Here is a 19784-nt window from a genome sequence, read left to right as displayed (position 1 = left end):
GGAAATCGAGCTTGGGACCAGCATTGCCATTTCAGCAAATTTGTCTCTAAATTTAGTGACCTTTATGATAGTTTAAAAACATGTTTTCTATTTGGCAACTGAAAACTTCTTTTAAAGCGATGTGACAGAAATATTCGGGACACTCTGCGCCTTTGAAGTTAAGAATACTGCTTCAAAAATGGCTTTTGAAACCCACTTCGTTATTCAAAAGCAACAAGTAGGCGGTGAAAATTTATGATGCATGGATTCTGCGACAGTGATGAAGCAACGGTGGTCTCTACACGTGCAGGCCATACACTGTAGTTAATTATGTAGAAGGAAATAGGCTTCACGTTTCACTGACAAAATGGGTTCTTAATTCATTATAAAACCTGTTACAATAGGTCTTGATGATGTGGGTGCTGCTGTTTCATAAAATATGTTCGATTAGTGGACGTTCGCCATTGGAGAAGTAAATGAACTACCACAACTTATTGCAACGAATTTCCAGGTGATATAGGGAAGGCAGCAAGTCACGATAAAACAGATCAAATGCAGAAAGGTGTACATATCAGAGTCTGAACACACCACTGTGTTTTTCGTGGTTTTCAAACAAAACAATACTGCGTGGAGCTTCCAGATAGATCAAGGGGTGGCAGTGTATGTGCTTGACTGTGTAAAAAATCATGTAACTGTCCTCACTGTAATCATGTAATTGTTCATCAAGCGGGCATCACAGCATTAATTCTCCTTACATGAGAAAAAAAAAAACAGAAATTTGGAGGCATAATGTGGACCAAGTGCATTTTTTTTTTCTGTTAGCCAAATCAGGTTACCCACATTCTTTTGAACAGTACTGACCTTGAAACTTTACAATCTGAAAGTGAACGCACCATTTTCGCTATCATCAGTTGCTGTATTGTAAATATGTTACTAAAGTAAAATCTCTCTAAGCTCTGCTGGTAAATTCAGTTTCTTTCTCGTATGCGTGGACATTACAGAAATACAAAGCATTTCTGCAGATGTGTTACCCTGTGTTAGTTTATAACATATTTCAAAAGGCCCACATTATTTAACATATAATCAACACTTTAAGCAACAGTTTTAGTGACCTTTAAGCAATACTTAGCCAACATTTTGGGACTTCTTTATGTCAGTTTAGCCACGTGTTAAAAAAAAAACATTGCTAGCACTGCGCATGATCTTGTGCACAGCAAACAGAACGGGGCCATAGCAGGCAATCTGGATGCCAAGGGGTAGCGTTTATTGAGAAGATATGTGGAGTTTGTTGTTGCAATTTCTCACCTAAATGCCGACTAAGCATGTGCCGTGACTGTTATTTGTGAGGTCGCTCAGTTATGTTCACTGGCTTCCCCAAAATCTTCGCGCACGATCCACTGGGCTTCCCAGGAGCACCTGATCGCGTGTTGTCCCTTCATTTTACCATTTTAATTTTCATGACCACACCTTGAAACTGCTGACTCATATGGCTGTGGTCCAATTACCTCCTTTCACTAATTGGTGATGTCACTTTGCCACACTGCTCAGCTAATGCTGGCTTTGTTTATTACAAGTGTGAAGCATACAACCTTGAACTTGATGGTGACATGCCACATATGAATATTCCTTCAGTGCCTACTTTTTCTAATTACACAAAACTACTAACTTGCCCAGCTTCTGGTGTTACCAGAGTGTTCTAGCATGTCACTTCTCGCGCCGATGTCTGAAACAACAAAGCCAGCCTTGTGCATCAGGCGAATGCGTGATGTGGCTTCAATAGCAAATACAAAGATGACACGAGGCTGATGTAATCTGCAACTGTACGCTAAAGCTCCTTAATGAAATCTTGTGAAGCCCATTAGCTGAGCATGATTCGAAAATTGGTAGCATTACCACTACTGTGGCAAAATGCCTCCTCAGAAAGCTGGATTCGTAATTCTGGGAAATTGGTTTACAGGGCACAGACTATTTTCAGCATGTGAAAATGCTTTCTAGCATTACAAGGCGTATGCTTCATTATTTGCCATTTCTTCGTTATTATTTAACCCTTATTATCATCTTCATGGCCAGCTCCTGGCAGTTGTCTACAAGCGCTATCTGCTAAAGGAAAGGACGAGTTTGCTTTCAACATACTGTTCAATCCTCAGGCACTGTCATAAATAATTCAATTAAATTTTTCCGTACAGAACTGAAATAAATAGGAAAGATCAGGCTTTTATTTGCATATAGTGTGACAATATTGTGCACCCCAGACAAGTATTTCCATATGTGAAATAAATATAAAAACATCCCTTTGACAGGTTTCCACACCTGCATGCGTGACATCACACTGTTCACAAATTCCAGAAAAAAAAAAAGCAGTTTCGATTTTTCGTGTGTGCATATTAAACTATTATGAGGCTGAAAACACAGCCCCTTATGAAGTACGCTGAAAAAAAAATGAAGAAAAACAATTGTGGGCATTTTGAAAATGTCTGAAATTAGCACACATCTAAATGGAATCACAAAATAAAGATTTGTCCGTATCTGTGTGCAGTGATTTTCTGTTTTTTAAAAAATATATTTGACCCAGGCCCAACTTCATAACGAATACGCTTTTTTTCAGCCGTGCGCTAGTAATTTGGAACTGAAAGATTTAATTATGCAGGTTTTCTACAGCTACAATATAAACAGTACACCTGATGTCTGTCTACAAGCACAATCCATTTAAAAGGAAAAAGAGGATGGGGGTAGGGTTTGCTTACAATATACTGTTTAATCCTTAGGCACTGTCATAAATGGTGATGGCAGAGATAGTTCTGGCCCATGGAACTAAAAAAAGAAAGACATTTGACTCTTTCAGATGTCTGAGCATGCATGCGAGAGCAATAAAAGAAAGTACTGTGCTGAGATCATCGGCCTCCTGCGAAACACAGATAAGTTGCTCCTTACACATGCAAAACAGAGAATCATAAATTCTACAAAAGCGAAGAATGTTAGAATTTTTAGTGACATGGTGACCTTGTAAAGTGTGTGACGACATCATCTTGTGTGAACTACCATGTGCATTTCCTTGTAGTAACAAAAACCAAGCAAAGGGAATGTTTCTTTTTTTTTTTGCTAGCTAAAACCACGAAAAGCCAACAGACAACAACGTCAGTGAAAGCATAGGGGAAACTAACTGTTCTTTTTAATTAAAATCTATGACTGATAACGAAAAGAGAAATGAATGTGGAAGGAAAGACAACCTGCCACAGGTAGAGGCTGAACGACAACTCATGTCTTGTGTATTGTGTGTGCTACATTCTACTTCTGAGCAACTGTGGTGGCTGGCCTTCCACACCTAATTTCTTGGTTGTTTGTGCGTGCACTAGATCTTGCTTTGAAAGCGTTACCAGTGCCACTCGTGGCCAAGGTTGTGAATATGGGACATCCTTTCAGAACTCACACGACATGTCTCCAAGGCCCGCCAAAGTTGAGACACTTGCTACGCGATCGACGAGAGGAATAAGGGGCTCTATATTTATTATAAGTATGGTAATGCAACAGTAATATGTAAAAGTGTTAACGAATAAACCTGAACGTAACTGATGCACAGCTAGGGAGGGCAAGTCGGACAACAGATCTCAAGAAGGCAGTGGCATACGAAAGTATGAACATGCCTGACTTCCACAAATTTGATCCTGCCAGAACAGAAACATGCACAACTGGTTCAAGCTTTCAAGTGGCAGAACTAAAATAAGTGTTTAGAACACCCGGATGCTCTTCGGGCACCTTTGCATGTGGCTTATTTAACAAAATTTGACAATATTTAGAATATACAGAATGTGCTACAAGACGAACGATAATTTAACATGATCGACGAAGGTCATACAGGAACCGTGTCAAGAAGCATACTGGCTGCTTCTACCAGGCAGCTTACCGTTTATTGCTTCCTGCCTTATAACACACAGTGCAGCTTTTACTGTTAAAGTGGACAACCTCCTGGCAATAAAACTAAAATAACTTGACGACCCTGTGTTACCAGAAAAATGGCTGAGAGGACACATTAGACTGACATACATGTGTTAAAAAATAGTCTGCGTGCCTTTATACCCTGCTGCAGCTGTAGTAGGTAGTTACATACAACACTTGCAGACGACTTTCTGTGGCAATAAAAGGAAAGCTACGGAGAAAGCAAAGTGCACGTATGACAATGCTCCTGAATAAAATCCCACATTCGCATTTGTTTAAGCTGGGGGAATAGAAAACATAAATAACTTAGTTAGCACCGCACTTGTATTAAAATATGACACAGAATACACAACCTGGCATTATAGTTCAATTTTATCCCCCCCCCCACCCTACGTTTTGGCAAATGCGGAACGGTCACAAATGGCAAAGTAAATAAACGCTGAGTCAGCTTCTATCAGCTCCGAGAAAGTGAAGCACAAGGTGCTGTAAAACGCTGCTGGACTACTCGGAGCAGCAGCACAAGTGAAGAATTTCCACCACTAAACCTTTTCCTTCATCGCCACAGAAAGTTGTCAATGAGTATTACTGGCCGTTCCCCGATCAGAACAGGCTCAAATCAATTACAGTACTCAATAATGCAATGCATGGGGGCCTTATTTACGTACGGCTGTAGTCATTGAGAATATTAGTTGTGAGGAAACTAATGTGCTTCGGCCACAGATTCAAGTCAACCCCAGTGCCTGCCAAGTAGTCACAGAAGATGCGTACTCAAGTGGAAAATTCGAAACATGGTTTTCATCTAAAACAGCAAGTGATACCAGCTTTTGCAACAAGGGACAAGTTCTCAGATGGTCCCTTCCAGAGATACCAATTTCAGTGGGTGCCGATTGGATGGTTGGGAAAAACCACTTGAATCATACAACACGCCGAGTACTACGTCATGCAAAAGTGATAAATAATATGCCCCCACCTGTCCAACTGGCCTGCAAGATGAGAAGACTCACCGGCTACAGTTTACGCGAAAATTATGTCCTTGGGCATAAAGACACCCAGTAGAAAGCAGTTGGGAAATCACACCCCAGTTATGAGCTCCAGAAATTGTACCGAGTGCCCAATGAAAGCGTTTTCTCCAATTCAGCCGGCTTTGAATTAATTAATCGGGCATATTACTGCAGAAGTGTCTTAATTACATTACTAGGCTCAAATATTGGGAGCAAAATAAGCTTGCAACCGTGCACTGGAAGCAGTGTGGCCTCATTTGCATACTTTAACACCGAAGTTCGTTCTACTGAAGGTACTGTGTCAGCATTGTAATAGCAAAATACACACAATGGGGCCGTGCTAGAAATTTCCAGGTGCAAACTAGATACGGAATGTCAATTTTAGAGCTCTGCGAGCCTGTTGGCTGCAGTTTTTTGCATTGCCTTATTTTCTGGTAATTTGACACTTATGCATAACATGATCCTTCTATCACATTTGTTATATATTTATTTTTTTCAGCCATCTAGATACCTACTTGAGTCATTTACTTCACCTGTTCTTTTGCCCTCATTGTATTTTCTGCGAATTTGCTATCACCCTTACTCAACGTCTCTTAATAGGCCTGTGAGGTATGATAAAAAAATATATATATGAAACTGCAAGTCAAAACATGCTTTCAATTCCTTAGTTCAGAGTGGCAATGAAGCCTTTTGTACATCTCAGACCCTCGTTGTATCTTAATGATACTAGATATTTGTGTTAAGTACACTTGAAAACTACTACTGTAGATACTGGCATCACTATCACTAGCATCTTTAGTCAGACTTTTGCTGTATTGCACCTTAGGCAACAAAACCAGCTCACGCCTTTAAAGCTGATCTGGTACAAAATTGGGACTCGACATGCCGTGTTTTGCATATGGTAAATCTGGGAGTCCAGTTATCTCTCTGCACATAGTCAAAGCTGGGCAGCAGCAAGATTGTTACAGCCTTATTAGATAAAAAAAAGTATTGGTTCCCATGGCTGGGCAAAATCTGCCTAAATTTTGCTAGAACCAACTGTCTGCACAAATCTGTTTTTCAAGCATGACAGCAGTAAATTGACAGATGCAGTCTCACACTTGCACAACATTCTTGAGGCAGCGCTAAGGCTAGTCTTTCAATTCTTATAGGTCAGCCAGGCCTTTGTGTCAAATATCGTGTTCCATTAAAGAAATTCCGAGTCTGCTGTGTTTTGCAAATAATTAGCAAAGCAAAAAGCAGCTGTCATGTCATCCTGTAGCAAAGCAATAAGCACTGCCACATAAATAAAGCAGGAAGCAGCTTTTCCTGCCGGTGTCGCAAGGTTCAACGTAGAAACGTCTGGCAGAGTTGCATAACAATGGAAAACTGCGGGTTTATTCTGCTGCACGATCAGCTCTAAGAACTCGGGTGAATTTACTGACGAAGTAGAAAGAAAAAAAAAAACTGCGTTTGCATTGCACTTGTGCGACTTCCGGTTTCATGCAGGGGATTGACCACACCACCTCCACGAAATCTGACAACATCGACGTCTCGACATCACAAATTGAAATTGGAGGGTTCAATAGAGCAGCGACAGCTAGGTTACAAGCAGGCCTTCCGCAAAGCTGCCCGCGTTGAAAGCTCGATGCAGGAGCGAGAAGAAAGAAAATAAAGCAATGTCAGCTATTGAGCAAGCACCCCGATCGGCACGAAAATTACGGGACAGGGGCGCATATGCACGCTTCGACTAAACGGCGATCCAAGGTGGAGGAAAGACGGGCACGCACACAAGCTGGCTCGCCCGGGTTATTAATTCGGGCTGAGTGGGCGTGCCTGGGTGTCGGGCAACGCCGTGGATCCAAGAAGCCGAAGGCACGACGCAAAACAAAGCATCGTCCGACTTCCGCCTTCCCTGCGCCTTTCTTCTTCTTCTCGTTTTCTGTTTAAAAGACAGTGCGGTTGGCGCAGATGTCCGCCGAGACATTGCCTCAAGGACCCCCCTACTGCCCCCCCCACCCTCCCGCCCGCCTTCCAAAGCGCCATCCATGCGACATGCACCGAGGCGGGCCACGCTGGAACCACGCACGCACCGCGGCGACAGGCATTTCCGCACTCGAGATGGAGACGATCTTTCTCGAGACACGGACCCGTTTCCGTACTAGCAGCCGACACTCGATGCGCGAACTGACGTGCGCGACTCCTCACTGTGAGGAGACCGCAGAATTCGGCGGAGCTGCCGCCGCAGGCACGAGCTCGCAACGCCGCAAACGCAGGGCAAACGTCCTCACGTCGGTCGGGCCGGCCGAGCAATGCCGCGCGCGGACCCAGCCGCGCACGGCGACGCGCAGTTGCGGCGGCCCGAAAGGCGACCGACGGGCCAGCGGCCGTCGGAGTCGGAGGACTGACGTCCGCTCGCCGGTCGCGTGCGTCCCGGGGCGCGAGCATGCCGCCCGAACTCGGGGGGGTGGGCCGGGCGGCCGCAGTCGAGAGCGGCAATCAAACGAAGCGGCGGCCGCACGTCGGGACGCTAGGACTAGTAGGGAAGTAGGCCTAACGCCGTCCCGTCGTGTCGCTCAAAATCGATGGGGGTCCCGTAGCGCGTACTGCCTTGCCCCGGCAGCGCGGGCGGCAGCCGGGCTTGCGCACGGGGCTCGTCGCGAAGGGCTTGGCAACGGATGCGAAAACACTCGGATGCAGAGACGCGCACGCCGAGACAGTTCTGTGGCGCGCATCGCAAGCGAAGCGGCAGCTCCGACGAGCGAGTTAACAAGCGTCGCGGCTCGCCTTCTGCACCGAGCTGCTATCGGTTACACGGCGAAGGACGCGGAAGAAATGCACATTTCCCGGCGCAACGCGACGCAAAATGGGTGCGGCGACGTTGTTGCCGCGATTCCAATGCCCGGTTTGTCTTGTCCGGCGCGTTAATCGCAGCGATCACTAGTTTTGGTTGCTGAAGGTTACCGAACAGATGAGCCGTGCAGATCAGCCACACATCCGAGCCGCGATCACTCCGCGCGGCGTCACGACATTGGACGGCATGCCATGCTGTGACCGGGATCGCTGCACGCAGGCGTCCCTCGAGCGCTCGTCAACGACGCGCCAGGCATTGGCAGCGTTTTGCGAGCGTTTTCGCTCGCGATACGGGATAAAAATCGGGCTCTAGCTAAGCCTAACAGTGCCTAGGCTTCTGCGGTCTCCCGTCCAGCCAACGCAACAAACAGGAGGAGGGGGGGAGTGGAACTGATTCGAAGTTGCCCTGCCGAACACAGCTTATTCGCACCGTACAGAGGTCAACCGCAGCTAAAAACGCTGCTCGCTGTGTACTGTATCCATCGGACTCGAAGGCAATGACGTATCGAAACTGTTTCGTCGACGCAGGGGACAATTTTCAAAAGGCTCAAATGGGTCGATCGCAAAAATCGTCTGAACACCCGCGGATCTCGGCGGTGATCAGCCCTTTCGCAGCGTCGTAGCGGCCGAAAAAGTGGTCTGTGCAAAACCTCAGTCCTAACCGATTCGACATGCAAGCAAAAGAAACGTCAACTCACCTGCTTGAGATATTTTTTCGAGCATAATTTTATCCCCGTGATGTGCGCCATGGAACAATAACAGAATCCGCCATTTGCAATGACCCCAGTGCGCATGCGTTATTTAATCAGCGGGAATCATGGGAACGTTCCGATTCAGGCACCGCTTGGCGTCCGCTGCGCGTGTTGGGTACTCGTGTTTTGGGCGTAGTCGTTCTTGAAAACGTGTGTGGTTTTTGCGATGTCCGTTCAAAATGCGGCGGAACTGTGTCAACTCGCTAGTACGTTAATTTTTTTTATTCCGAACGTTCCGTTCAACCATTTTTGCGGCGTCGACAACGTACTCGTCGCTCTCCACCGGCGCTGCTTTCCAGTGTTCGCTTGTGTTGCAACAGCCTTTCAGCGTGCGCAAACGCGACCAGCTGTGAATGTGTTGCGTGGAGCCTCACAAAACAGGATCCATATTTGTTTCGCGTAAACTAGTTGCAGTTCGAACATCACGTTTTGTTTATGTGTGTGCGCATGGTTCCGTGCGCGCTGTACTTCATGGCATTTGTGCGACCCGCCAAGTTGTTAGGTCTAATACCGTTCGTGGCCTGCACTGATTGAAGAGCGTGGCGTTGTCCACTTCCGCTAACAATTATTCTGTCGGTGAAGCATTTCTTTGCAGATAACATTGTCACAGGCAAGTAAAACCTGCGTTGCGAATTTTTGCTTTTAGTCTGTGCGTTACAGGTGCATCGTTCACGTCAGGGGCTGGAGGATTTTTTCTTCCTAGGTTCTTAAGACTGTGATTCGTTGCCAGTTGCCTTGCAATGCAGGGCTCATTGTCACATTGATCGTGTACCTTATAATAAAGAGGCGTTAGCGCGCGATTATTTTCGCGTTTGATCAGAAATTTCTTTTTGGTATGGCAGCGGTTTGCTGTACGTTGCATTGGCTATGCGCTTTTGAACAGTACGCCTAGTTGCGTTTGTCATTCTATTCATATGTCATTCATTACTTGCATATAAGCTGCAAGTTACCGAGTGCCGTTTCAAAGTAATAATGCAGCGCAGTAAATGAAAGCTACAAATCGTGTTCCGGTGTTCGTAACCGAGCAGACGACGCGGAGGGACACGTGGGCGAGCGTGTTCCCGATTGGCTGACGCTGGTTGTTTCGCTCCGGGGCGTTGTTTTGAATTTCTAGCCCTACTGCCCTACAGCCAGGGGCCGTATTTTGCAACGACTGCTTCTTGTCGATTCTATTTAATCATTTGTCGCAACCAGTATTCGACCCCAGAGACAACGGTGGCGCCGTGCGTTCCAGCAACAGAGGGCGTGAAAAAAAAAAAAAAAGACAGATATTGTTGGGGTAGCTTTTCTTTGGCTCGAATAAAACTGCTACGAGATGAAGTGTACAACTGTTTGCAATCTTTGCGCTCATCTCACAGTGCGAAACGTTATTCTCGGCCTGTAGAACTATGCAAGCGCGAACTTACCCCCCCAACCTTGACAACCCTGAACAGCATTCTGCTAGTCATCCTTCGTCGCGTTAGTGGAGTAGCTGCGGGTAATTTCCACATGAATGTAGCATGTTTGCGGAAACCCTACCACTCTTTTCCTGTAGAGTTGTCGCTCGGTGCTCTTTCTTATTTTTCATAGACGCTGTTTGGTTAGTGTTGTTGAAGCCACTGGGTAGATAAGTCCAGAAAGTGTACCTCCTGTATCATCCAGAAAGGAAAATAAAAGTTTAACAAACGCTACCCATTTTCGCTTCTGCATGTTTCTGACCTGTCTACTGTCAACAGAGACTTTCAGTATTAGTAAGGCAAAAACAGGCCGAAAACGTTTAATCGATGCAAAAGTTGCCCGTTACATCAGCCATGTGTAACAGTGAGGGTCGTCACGAGGTAGAGCTGTACACAAGTTTGTAGTAGAGGATTTCTTTGGCAGCACATTATTCACGGCAACAGGTGTCGCATATTTCGCTGCAATCACCAATGAGATTTAATCAACTAGAATTCACAAATTAGCAAAAGTAATGGCTTTAGCACACATATACTTCTGCAATTAAAACTGGTGAGTGCTCAAGGCATGTCTGCCTAAGTAGCTATCCTGGGACTAGCGTCAATTTTGGAGATGTTTTTACAAACGTCTCCTGCAAAACATTATCCTAGGCGTTTTGTACTGTACTGCATAAAGACAGCTTTTAAAGTGGTTTTCTTTGTAAATACACCAGACCTTTTCTGACCATGGCTGGGTTCTGCCATCTGACTGAATGGCTCACACTTAATTTTATTACAAACTACCTAGTGGGATTGAACCCCCAGCTGTGCGGATTCAATGTTCTTGTCTCTCGATGTCCTGACCATTACACCACAATTGCGCGTGTACTTCTATCGTGCTAAAGCCAACTAGCTCCGAGACGATTGTCGCATTCAAGGCTGCGCAAGGGACGGGCAAATTCATAGCATTTTGATTAACTGCGTCACATAGAGTCCAAGATGCGCGTTGGATCTGCGCAAGCTTTTTTTTTTTTTTAAACGAAAAGTTATATATGGGAATGCATTTTGAAAATTTCCAAGCATTCCTGTTTCAGGAGGGTTGGTTATCTTAAAACTGATGCTTTCCTCAGGATTTCTGGCAAATGTCTTTCTTGAAGGTGGTTCATTCAACAGGCTCACACAAATGGTTTATTCTGCACACCTTTGCAACCCTTTCACCTTCTGCTCCGGGCGATGTGCTAGAAAACAAACAGTAGCCGTCCATGCAAAATGTAAACAGCAGGCCTCCTTGTCTTTGGCCCTCCAGCAGCACTTTGAGGAACTTGCGCTGGGGGCCATTCAACACATCGACCATGAATGACTGAAGCTGCTGGCTTGCACTAAACTCCAAGCAGCGGAACAAACCTCGCAGCAACTGCCTACACAAATTAATCTGTTGGCAATCTGTTTCACCCAAATGCCTGAATGTTCATGTGCTCGCAGCTTCTGCACGTTTCATCGCCCTTGGAAGGTGCTGCAACCCTTTTCTTGTCACGCCGGTACCCACACTCCGTGAGTGTCGCTCACAGTAACGGCAAATGATCGCACAAAATGTTGGGAGACAACTGCTTCCAGTCCACCACTCACACACAAATGATGATCTCGGGCCGAAGGCTGCTGGTCGTGCCTGCAGGGTCCTTATCCTGTGCTACACACAAAACTAAACAAGTGTTCCTAACTAGCCACAGTTTCATCCCTCCAGTTTGCCCCCAACATGCTCGATTTTTTTTTTTTTTTTTTTTTTTTTGCTGGGGATGCTCAATGTGCTGACTCCATTCTTTTCGGTGCTGTCTTTCCGGACTCTGAAAGTACTCAGGCGAAAGGCACAACTGTACATTATAAACATCAACAGCGCAGCCACACTCTTCAATATGCCATTAGTGGTGTTCAGATTATCTCGTGCTGAGGGCTGCTCGATGCGCCGCCTCCGAACGGTGCTGGTGACTGGTTGGTGCTGCCCCCCGAGCTGTAGAAGCGCTCCTTCTCCAGCAGCCGGTCGTGGCTGCGGTGCTTGTGCTTGTGCTTGTGCTTCTTGTCTTTCTTCTTCTTCTTTTTCTTGTCTTTGTGCACCTTAGAACTCACGCTGACGCTGCCACCGGCGTCGTCCGCTTCGCCGCCCGTGGCAGACGACACCCCGCCGAGTGAAGTAGACGGCGTCACAGACAGTGAAAACACACCCACTGGCACGACAGGGGACGGGTAAGGGGCTGCCGGCGCACTGACATCCGCGTGAACTGCTTGTGGCTGTGAAATTTCTGGAAGCGGCGTGCCCATCTTGAACATGCTGGAATCGAAGCCTGTCGGCTGGTGGTGAGATGAGGCACCTGTGAGTGAGAAAACCGTTTTACCTATTTGCTTTCTTAGAGCTGATGCACGTTGATTCAAGCTTCTAGGGACTGCACATATTTGTTCACAAGTTACCTCAAGATGAACTATATACTGCTGAAACAGAATTACAGGTTACACACACACAAATAGACGACTGATACAGAGATATGCCCCTTTCAGGCACCAGTTATTCACCATTCAAAATTGACTTTCTCCAGAATCATGAAAAGTGTACAACAGATTAGGAATTTCCAATTTTTCGGTGCGTTTTGTCAAATCAGCTGAATGTATGACTCTGCAAGAACACTATATATGCATCAGATATGAGACCACCAATTATTTCATGTCTAGCATAGTACTTTGAAAGCACCTACCCACTTGAAAAATATGCTTCATGTAAAATGTGAAAGTTAATGAAAGAAGTCACCCCCCTACAATATGATGTACTGATGCCTAGAGCAAACACCCAGTCGTCCACCTTTCAACCGGTTTTATTAAAATACGTTACATATACTATATCAATAAAGTTTGCAGCACAGCTATAAGCAGAATTGTTTCAATATGTATGCGGCACATTTTAAATGTGGTTATTTTCGTTACTGCTTTTGAGGCACTATCTTGGCACGTGGCACACGGTGCTTGAAGGATGTTATACATATGACCTGCTCTCATTCTGGACATTGTCAACTTCTGCTGTATTGTCATATTCTGTAATGGCAGCATTCTTGAGCCAATAACAGGTGCCCAGAGAGCTGCTATAGCCTCTCTGATTGGCTCAAAATATCCAGATTCGAACCCCTGATCAGTTTTGCAGTGACCTGGTATGTGGCACCCTCTCATATAGCAGTTGCCTAAAGATATGCAAGCAGCCTGATAATAAAATGTGGCCACATGTAGACTATCCCAAATGCATGAATGCCCCCTTCCTCGTAAGTAGTTATCTGGTGTGTACTTCTGCCTGGAAGGCCAGAAGTTTCATTTGACTGATATCCGGCTTTAAAGCGAAATACCCGGGAAAGATGATTGGCCAATCAAAATTTCAAACCAGTACTGCATAAGGGGAGTACAGATAGTAACAAAGAAGCAGAAAAGAACAGGCTATTACAATGCCATAAATATACACACATCAAACAGTTAAACGCAATATTTTCTAGAGATGAACAGAACTTATGCAGTTCTAGCAGGCAATGACACTGTGGTTACATAATTTCATTAACTAATAAGCTGAATTATCAGAAATTGAAGCAATTAAACTTAGGCTATAGTATAGCCAAGTAGACCAAACGTTGCACTGATTTTTTGCCTGAAGGTAACAGGGTTCTTAATTTCAGTAATTTGCTTTGAATTAAGTTAAATTTGTAATAACTCGCGTATAAATTAGGGTGAGCCAAGTGCATTTAATACTTGCAGTACTTTCAAAACATGACAGCAATCATATATACAAGTAACTAGGAACAGCATGTATAAGTTAACTGATAGCAAAATATGCTGCATGATTAAAAAAAAAAGAAGCGACTGACAAAGGCAAGAATACCATTACGAACTAAAAAGGTTATGTGTACTGAATGCAGCACAAGTTCCGGATGAAAGAAAAAAAAAGTGTTGCAACCTATAAAATGCAGAGAAAAGCTATGAACACGCTGATGAAGCATGTGTCACACATACAAAAGCATAAAGTGGAACGTACATCATCATTCCCATCACATGCAAAAAAAGAAAATGCAGGCCACACAGACAGAAAAAAAAAACCATCCATCACACAAAGGTAAAAAAAAAAAAGAACACACGTTAGAAGAATGTGATGCCAGACACTAAATGTCACTGCTCAGTACATTAATTTCCATTTTTTTACAAGTGGAGGCGTAAGGGGCTTACAATTACTACAATGCTTGCAGTACGCACCACACCTTTTCTAACGATTTGACAATGATTAATGTACTAACAAACGTGCAAGGCAAATGACAGTTACCGCAAGGTCAATCCCCCCACTGCCCTTCTACCTTCTTTCCTCACTCTTTGCATGCACTGTGCTTCGACCTTCATGACGTTCGGCAGAGACAGTCACAAGCACTTGACATTTGTGAATGGGCACTTGTGTCGAGCGCTTCGGATTGTGAACTGTCACAGAAAATGTCAGCAGCTACCTAATAATGAGGCATCTGCAAATTATATATATATATATATATATATATATATATATATATATTAAACTGTACGCTCTTCCACTCATAACACCAATGAATCAACTTGCATAGTTTGGCTCATGGTTGACTTGTCTTCTTTGGTGCGAATGGCTAGTTATACAATTATGGTCCAACGGCAACCTCCCTGCCCCTCCCTACCTCCTCAGGTTAGTCAAGGCCATATCTTTTTCTTTAAAAAATGTACTTTGTGTGTACACACCTCAATGCATATCATTAGTTTGTATGCATTTAGTAACACTATAATCAGCAGCCCTTCCATTTTCTTCAGCATTATGTGCTTCGCTTGTTTCTCGTTTTGTCATGATGGACAGTGGCAAAGCCGGGGGGGGGGGGGGGCACAGCAGGCTTGTGCCCTGCCAACCCCCCCTCCCGAAATTTATCTATTAGTGCGCGAACAGCCCAGCCACCATCCTCCATTGCTCCCGCTTCCTGTCCGTGGTCAAATGGGTGCCCTCTCGGAAAAAAATGGTGGCTACGCCATTGACGATGGACTGTTATAAACAAACATTCAGCACGACTTAATGCGTTTAGAAACATTCACCCAACAGTTGCAAAAGAAAGAAAGCGATGGTAACGTGGTGGAGCACGTTTGCAAATAAGGAAAATGGTCTAGCAAAACACACATTACAAGAGTATTAACGTGACACTTTCATTCTATGCTTGCTACTTTCATGTCAATTAAATTAAATTAAATTATGGGATTTTACTTGCCAAAACCACTTTCTGATTATGAGGCACGCCGTAGTGAAGGACTCCGGAAATTTCGACCACCTGGGGTTCTTTCAACGTGCACCTAAATCTAAGCACACGGGTGTTTTCGCATTTCGCCCCCATCGAAATGCGGCTGCCATGGCCGGGATTCGATCCCGCGACCTCGTGCTCACTTTCATGTCAAGAATGCTATATCATGCTGATAATCCGCATGCTGTTCGTGACCTGGAAACACTGGATGTGGAATGTTAAAAGTATGGAAAGGCATGCAATATAGATTATCATTGTTTCATGTGGACAAGATTAGCCTCCTCAAGGAGTGCGAACGTTTTTTTTAGAGTGCAGCAAGCGTCAGGGAGCCCTAAATAATTTACCATGATACAGTAGACTTCCGTTAATTTGACACTCCTTAATTCATGGATCCTGACTGAATGTGTCGGCCGGTGCCCATACATTTCTGCAGGACCAAACACTTGTAATTTGATCTTCAAATTAGCCTTCGCCGGATAATTCGAACTTTGCTGGTCATCTCGCACGCGCCCGACGCCAATGCTAACCGCAGCTGCGACTCCGATGGTGGCAGCATCCATCTTGCCGATGCTTCGTACAAAGGATGCGTCGGACACATAACATCTCCAGCCGAAAATGCCTATTTTCGGCCTGCCCCACGAAGATATTTAAAAAAAATAATAATATAGCTCACTAAAAATTATTACAGTATTTACTTTTTTTTAACGCACACCTTTTTTTCCAAGAAAGTTCGTCTGAAAAAAAAATTTCTTGGACAACGGAGTCCAATACAAAACCAAAACCACTTTTGCGGCGTTCGAAACAGCCTGTCGTCAGAGCCAACACGGTCGCCATCGCGATCACCAGATGGCGACCATGAATGGTGACAGAACGAGAAGACTACAAATGAAGCTGTGCAGGGTGATATGGGCTGGACTAGTCTCGAAGTGAGGGAAGCTCGCAGTAAAACTGAGCATGAAGAACAACTGAGAAATATGGAAGAAAGTAAATGGGCTGGGAGAGTGTTGAGGTATCTGTACAGGGAAAACTTCCATTCACAGTGGAGGAAAAGAACTAGGAAGCTTACCAGCAAGTATGCGGCCTGTCGGGTGGGCAACACAGCAACAAAGAAGGTCAAGTGGAAAGTCAGAGAGGCTGAAATAATCTCATGTGTGGCGGCAACGGAAAAGAAACCTGCCATGAGTAACTACTTAAGAGGAAAAAACGGAATCAGGAAGGAAATCATTTATGATAACTCAAAGGCAAGATCATTACTTTTCGAAGCGAGATCAGGATGCCTTAGAACACGCACCTATAAAGCGAGATATAAGAAGGAAGAAGAAGTATGTGCTTGCTGCGGTAAAGCTAGAGAAACTATGGAACATGTTTTATTAGAATGTGAAGACGTCTACCCAGCGGTCGATTTAGGCACCAGTGGCCTCCTTGAAGCCCTTGGGTTCAGCGAGAGCAGTGGAAAAGTAAACATGTCCGCAACAGGGATTAGTAAGATGCGATTGGAGGATTGGTGGAAGAAAAGCAGGGAAACGACAAAAAACGGAGACGTACAAAAGCACAGTTCGCAATAAGGGATCAGAAAATTTGGCCGTGGTAGTTCATAGTGTTTTTTTGTGTCTTTTTTCATTGTTTAACCTAGGTAGAATATTAGGCAGTATAGTAGCAAGAGCTTGGTGGCGCAACACACTGCTCTGTTCCAAAGGGGACGCTCATAACATCCATCCATCCCACCCAGAACAAGTTCTCGCCAAGCATGCAGACTACGATGCACCACTTTCAGTGTGATTATGAAGGTGCATGCATGGGATAAGTTATTTTATACGTCAAAGTATAGGCGACATATCGCATGACATGTTCTTTGCATTTTAGAGAATTGCAGGGTGTCGCAATATGAACTAGTGAAGTACTCAGTCTAGGCGTGGGCCACCATCACGTTTGCGATTGTTGCAAAGTCGCTTGATAAATGCAGAATATCAAACATGTGACGAACTGTAGGAAAGTGATGTGTTCTGGTTCTTTATAATAGACGGTGATGAAGTGCTGTCTGAGAGTGACGGTGGCAATAAATTTCCATTTTGTAACGGTAAAATTAGCTGGTAATTAACTGTGTAATCAAAGCATTTTTTGTTTACTGTATGATTGTAACCTAAGTGCATTTGCATTTACCACTTTACAGTCTTAGTTTGCTAGCAATTTATCATGACGTTGTAAACCATAGCTAAAGCTGTACAATCAGAAGCCTCTGTACTTTATGTTCTAACTGCATATACTTGTTTTTTTTTTCTCATTTGCTGTAACCCACTCCTCTTTAATGCCTTTTGCCCTGAGGGTAACAATAAATAAATAAATAAATAAATACGTCGTTCACACTACTTGCAGGATTGATTAGGAGAATCACTGTGAACAAATGACAATAAAGCCATATTAAAAATCAAATAAAATTATCATAGTTGATGCCTCAAAGCACATAGAGTCTGAAAAAATAAAGAGGGGAAGCAGGAGGGGCTCCATATTAACCTTTACCATGTGGGATTCTGTTATCTACACTTAGATTGGAGTACACAAGCGTTTTTGCATTTCACCCCCGTCAGAATGCAATCAGCACGACAGGAATCGGTCTCGTGGCCTCATGTTCCATAAACACAGAGTAAATGCGGCGGTTAATATAGCATCACCCGCCGACCAACCATTCGTGTCAACATGCAGGATCGTTTACATATCGCAACCAAAAATCTTGAATTTTGTAGTGATAGTGCACCATATATATATATATATCTTGTGTGCTTGTGCGATCATTTATGGTTATGCTAGCTTTTTTTTTACTTGCTTATGCTATTGTTTGGTTACTCATCAGATCTCTTATAATTGCCCTGTTTCCAACGTTTCTACAAAATATCGACAGCATGTCTTGTTTTCCAGATCAGCTTGGACACCTGCTTGTTTTCAAGACAAACTTGCGGTATGCGCTTGAGAAAAAGAAAGGGGGGGGGGGGGGGTATGTTTGCTAAGGTAAAGCATTGAAAATGATAGCAAGGTTTAGCATTGCACGTGGGCTTCTCTGGTGGCATTCTGGCAATACACGCAGCCAACCTGTTGGCACAACGGGGGCACGCGAGAAAATCACTGCTGCGCAGTAATGAACAGCAATCTGGCAGATTAGATACCAGGCCCGTATAAACAGGCTTCTTAAAACGCTGGTGCAACGGGGAATGCTGGCAAGTGGCGTTAGAAATGTCGAAGGACTTTAAGATGACACACGAGATGAGACCAAAGAAAAAATACCATTAGCATTTGTGGATTAGTTGGATAGACCCCAACTTCCCGCAGCCGCGCTCCCAATGCGGTCACGCGTGCTGCTCCTTCGACCACATGCTCTGGCTGTACCCTTACAATGCGGGCTCCGACCTTCAATACAGTGCGACCCCTTGCTGAAGAGCTAGGATTTCACGAACAAACTACAGGCCATCCAGAGGGGCCGCGACGTCTCGGAGAGTCACCACCTCCCTGTCCCGTCGTGGGCGGAGCCACCAACTTGATTGGGGAGCCTTCGGTTCCCCTCAATCAAGTTCCTCAGGACACTCTAATAAAGTTCTTGTCACTGTCACTGTTATTAGCATTTGTAGCTTGGAAGTTTACTCTCCCTTTTCTGCTAGGACCGCACAGGTGCACAGCAGGTGGTCTGCTTGTGGGTCATTCCGCACGAAACGTCCCAGACCCCAAATGTGACCAATGCTGACTCTCTTGGAACAGTTGGTGATTTGTGGGAGTGAGGTTTCGCCGAAGTATTTTTTTTTTCCTCTAAAAAGATTTCTTGGTGACATCAGTGCTCGTAGAAATCTCGAATTGCGAAAAAGCAAAAGTTAAATTTTTGTTTTAGTAAAGCATGAAACTAGGCACAATGAGAAATATTGCTTTAGAGAGCATTTTACTGGCGTGGTTCTTCTATGTGACGTCATGGGTAAACATATTTATGAATTGTCTGCACTTGACTCAGCAAAAAAAGAAAGTTTTTAGAAGTGCTTTGCACTACATGAGCACAGTGCACTCTACTGAGTCTAGTACACGCATCTTGGACCTCCTGTACGTTTTTTATTTTATTACTTTCAGTGTCACCATGCACAAGATGTGATGTTACTGTACCACGGCGTACATGTGTCTAGAAGTGTGCGAATAGCATTTCTTTAGAAGAAATTGAGTACTGAATACTTTTCGGATAGTTTTCAAATAGTGAACAGCCATTTTCACAATTAATACAACATGATTCTTCACATCCCGGTATTCTTAGCAAGTTTAGCAAGTGTTGGTCATAAGATACTATTCTATGAAGCATTGTTGATTAGAAGCACAAATGGAGCATTAGGAACAAAGTAGTTTATTCACATGCACAGGGCTCTTCAGAGAGTACGAATGACTGCTGACAGCCAGTAATGACAGCCAGTAAAGTATGATTACCGAAGTGACCTAGCCAGCTCCACTACACCAGTTCTCGTGTTTTATGTCTATACCATGCCTGTGAGGGTGAAAATGTACTGTACTTTTGCTACGATGTCAAGTTTATTCGGGAGCAGC

General features: G+C 44.4%; 2 protein-coding genes across 6 annotated transcripts in view; both read right to left on the bottom strand.

Annotated features, from left to right (window-relative positions):
- Positions 1 to 9286, bottom strand: part of LOC135914566 (mucin-19-like) — a 64441-nt gene extending 55155 nt beyond the window's left edge. The window contains exons 1-2 of one of the 4 annotated variants that reach the window (XM_065447478.2): positions 8444 to 8517; positions 2724 to 2790 (exon numbers count right to left, since the gene is read on the bottom strand). Coding sequence is in view for 1 of the 4 variants with exons in the window: in XM_065447475.2 (XP_065303547.1) it covers positions 8444 to 8468 (25 nt within the window). In the remaining 3 variants the exon portion in view is untranslated. Of the gene's footprint in view, positions 1 to 2723; positions 2791 to 6682; positions 6887 to 8443 lie in introns of those variants that run through there. The other 3 variants (XM_065447477.2, XM_065447475.2, XM_065447476.2) reach the window with 3 other exon arrangements.
- Positions 9287 to 11084: 1798 nt separating this feature from the next.
- Positions 11085 to 19784, bottom strand: part of LOC135914568 (transcription initiation factor TFIID subunit 2-like) — a 66057-nt gene continuing 57357 nt past the window's right edge. For both annotated transcript variants that reach the window (XM_070540374.1, XM_070540375.1), the window contains exon 33: positions 11085 to 12272. In XM_070540374.1, the coding sequence (XP_070396475.1) occupies positions 11836 to 12272 (437 nt within the window). In that variant the 3' untranslated portion in view covers positions 11085 to 11835. The remainder of the gene's footprint in view (positions 12273 to 19784) is intronic.

This window comes from Dermacentor albipictus, chromosome 6 (assembly GCF_038994185.2).
Source record: "Dermacentor albipictus isolate Rhodes 1998 colony chromosome 6, USDA_Dalb.pri_finalv2, whole genome shotgun sequence".
NCBI classification, from domain to species: domain Eukaryota; kingdom Metazoa; phylum Arthropoda; class Arachnida; order Ixodida; family Ixodidae; genus Dermacentor; species Dermacentor albipictus.
The sequence above is the reverse complement of the archived record's forward strand: the minus strand, read 5'-3'. Positions and strand labels throughout refer to the sequence as shown.